Source organism: Chinchilla lanigera, unplaced genomic scaffold (assembly GCF_000276665.1).
Source record: "Chinchilla lanigera isolate Chin_1 unplaced genomic scaffold, ChiLan1.0 scaffold00052, whole genome shotgun sequence".
Taxonomy (NCBI): domain Eukaryota; kingdom Metazoa; phylum Chordata; class Mammalia; order Rodentia; family Chinchillidae; genus Chinchilla; species Chinchilla lanigera.
The window spans coordinates 14,449,352-14,452,303 of NW_004955453.1; the positions used below are offsets into that span (position 1 = coordinate 14,449,352).

Consider the following 2,952-nt stretch of genomic DNA (forward strand, 5'->3'; position numbering starts at 1 on the left):
ATGAGACAGAGCGGCGCCTCCCAGCCCCTGCTGATCAACATGTACCTGCCAGGTACCAGGGACCAGCGGGGGCTGGAGGCACCAGGACCCTGGGCGGGAATCTAAACCCGGACCTGGAGAAGGGGTCCAAAGGAAGGGGATACAGTCGGGACAGTCAGGTCGCGGGTGGAGGAATGACTGCAGTTTAGGGCATGCAGGAAAACCTAAACGGCAGATAAAGAGCTCCGGGGTTTCAGTGTAGGGTCTAGAGGACTCGAGGTGAGCAGGCTGGGAGCCTGGGAGGCTGAGGCGGGGGCTCAGGGGCCCAGGTGAGCCCGGTCGGGGTCTTCATGTGGTGGAGAACGCCGCTCGCTCGGGTCAGGAGCGGGAAGACTGGGGTCCGCCGGGCGTCGCGCCTTTGCCCTTCCAGCTCCTCACCTTCGCCCCGAGTGTTCGCACCGGCCAGGCCCTCCACGCGCCCTCCTCTCCGCTTCGAGGGGCTCTGCTCGCTCAGGCTCGGTTGGCTCAAACCCGGCTCGGCTTTATAAGGCTCCAGCCGGCCCCTTCGGAAAGCGGATTTCCTTTTTCCTGGACGCGTTTCCTGACTTGGGCGCTACGGAGGGGCTCCGCGCAGCGCGCGCCGGGGCTGGGCTCCGGGAGGAGGAGCTGGGTGGCCCGGGCCCCCAGAACACAGCAGCCCCCTAGAGACTTGGCCCGAGGCCCTTTCGGTCAAGCCCACAACTTCCGCCCCGGGTCTACATGACTGTTTTCTTCTGCGGCTGCAGATCCTGTCGGAGACGGTCTCTTCAAAGAAGGGAAAAGCACGAGCTGGGGGCCGCTGAGCCCCGCAGTGCAGAAAGGTGAGCTGGCCCTGGCGCTGGGCAGGTGGAGGTGAGGGTAGTGGGTGGGGACCGAGGCAGGGACCTCAACAGGAGCCAGCCACCACCTGACCGAGAGGGTGGGGGTAGTGTGCACCTCAGGAGAGAGGACCAAATGTGGGGAGGCCTCTGCGGAAACATTTATTCCGCCTTTGGCTTTTGCATTTTCTGAGCCCCAGGGCACTTTGAGTCCTAGGGAGAGGACTCCATCCCCAGACCTTTTTCTGCTGTATGACATGACCCAGCTTTGGGGCCAGGGCTGAGGCGCTTTAGTGCCCTTTCCCTGTTGGCCGCAGACCCAGCACGCCAAGCAAGAGAACCAGGAAAATTACTCCCCTGTCGTAGGGACTGCCCAGCGGGTAAAACGCCTGCTGAGCTCACCGTGGGAGCCTACTGACTCGGCGTCTCTGCCCTGGGAGTCTGAAGGCAATTGATGTGGGTTCCTAGGTTGGCTGCTGCCTGGAGGGTCACTAAATTACCTTGTCATCGGCAGACCCTCCAGGCAACTGCTCCTCGTAGCCCCCACTCTAGTCAGTACTCTAGATCCCCCCAAGTCACAAGCCACAAAAAGACAAGGTTGGCAGCTGCTTTTTCTAGAGAGAGGGGAACATGACACCCCAAGCAGACAGGTTCCCAAGCCTCTGATGTTGCCAGTCGGTGGCAGGTGCACGTTTTTTAGCACAAGCTTTCCCTTGCTTCTGACTTTAAGACTCAACTCAGGCAACCTGGGTCTGGCTTGGGGGGATTAGAGTTGAAATCATGGGATAAAGAAGCTTCTGGGTTCTGGGCCAGTGGCTGAACAGGAAAAGGAGTTCACTAGACTTGATTTGATCCAATAATTGGACAAACTAGAGGAAAATACGTTTTGTTCCAAAGGGAGTGGGGGTGATTGTATCAAGACGTTTCTCCCCTGGAGCTCCAAGACAAGGGAGCAAGAATTCCAGGGCCTCAACTCCTCCACTGACTGCATATCTGGGGAAGACCTCTTGCCACCTCCAGGAACCCCAAAACCGGAGAGAGACTGGGCAAGAGCAGGCGGAGCTGAAGTCCAGCACAAATGTTTCTCAGTTCGCTGTCCCCTCCCCAGCGCTGTCCATGGGGCGCCAGGGAACCCTGGCACCTTCCCTCACGGGGAATCCCGCCTGGTCCGAAAAGAGCCCTCAGAGCCTCAGCAGGGAGCTGCACCAGTGCGGAGCTCTGCTCACCTGAAAGCTGATAGGACAGGGAGACCCTGGGAGTTCTCTCCAGTACCCTGGGCCTCTGCTCCCCATTCCCGCCTGACAGGGTGTTCAAGGACACTGGGTGCCAGGGACTGTTGGGCTTTGTGCAGTAGCGACCGCCGCCGTCATCCTAACGCCCTCCTGATCCTTCCCTTCCGAATCTCTGGACCAGATCCAATTGAGATGGGCCGTCCTGCGCCTTCGCGGGGCAGCCCAGTGCTCGCTCTGTCCTGAATAGGTCCTCGGTATTGAAGGAACTCGGGGCTTATCTCGGTCCCGTGGTCACCTTCCAGCCAAGGGCCTTGGTTCACTGCTCCCTCCCCGTGGAGGACAGGAAGCGCCTTCTATACCCCCAGTTCCCACGAAACAATGCGACCGGATAGCTACCTTCTCCAAGTTGGAGTGAGTTTCCATTGTGCACAAGTGGGGCTGGTGCCTGCTTTGCTAATCTGCTCCTCCCCGACCAGCTGCGCTAGCCGCACCAGCTGCACCGCTGGACGAGCCCTTTCCCTCCCGACGGGATCCTGCTGGATCTGTCCGTTTCCTGCCTCCCTCTTCCCCCAGTTCCAGCCATTCCTATCGGCCTGTGGCTGACCGTCCCCTTTCCTGCAGGCAGCGGTCAGATCCAGCTGTGGCAGTTTCTGCTCGAGCTGCTAGCCGACCGCGCCAACGCCGGCTGCATCGCGTGGGAGGGCGGCCACGGCGAGTTCAAGCTCACGGACCCTGACGAGGTGGCGCGGCGCTGGGGCGAGCGCAAGAGCAAGCCCAACATGAACTACGACAAGCTGAGCCGCGCGCTGCGCTATTACTACGACAAGAACATCATGAGCAAGGTGCACGGCAAGCGCTACGCTTACCGCTTCGACTTCCAAGGG

At 60.4% G+C, this 2,952-nt stretch overlaps 1 protein-coding gene across 1 annotated transcript in view; it reads left to right on the forward strand.

Annotated features, from left to right (window-relative positions):
- The window catches only part of Fev (FEV (ETS oncogene family)), a 3,794-nt gene continuing 842 nt past the window's right edge, over positions 1-2,952 (forward strand). The window contains exons 1-3 of the mRNA XM_005395719.2: positions 1-52; positions 765-839; positions 2,690-2,949. Of these exons, the coding sequence (XP_005395776.1) occupies positions 1-52; positions 765-839; positions 2,690-2,949 (387 nt within the window). The remainder of the gene's footprint in view (positions 53-764; positions 840-2,689; positions 2,950-2,952) is intronic.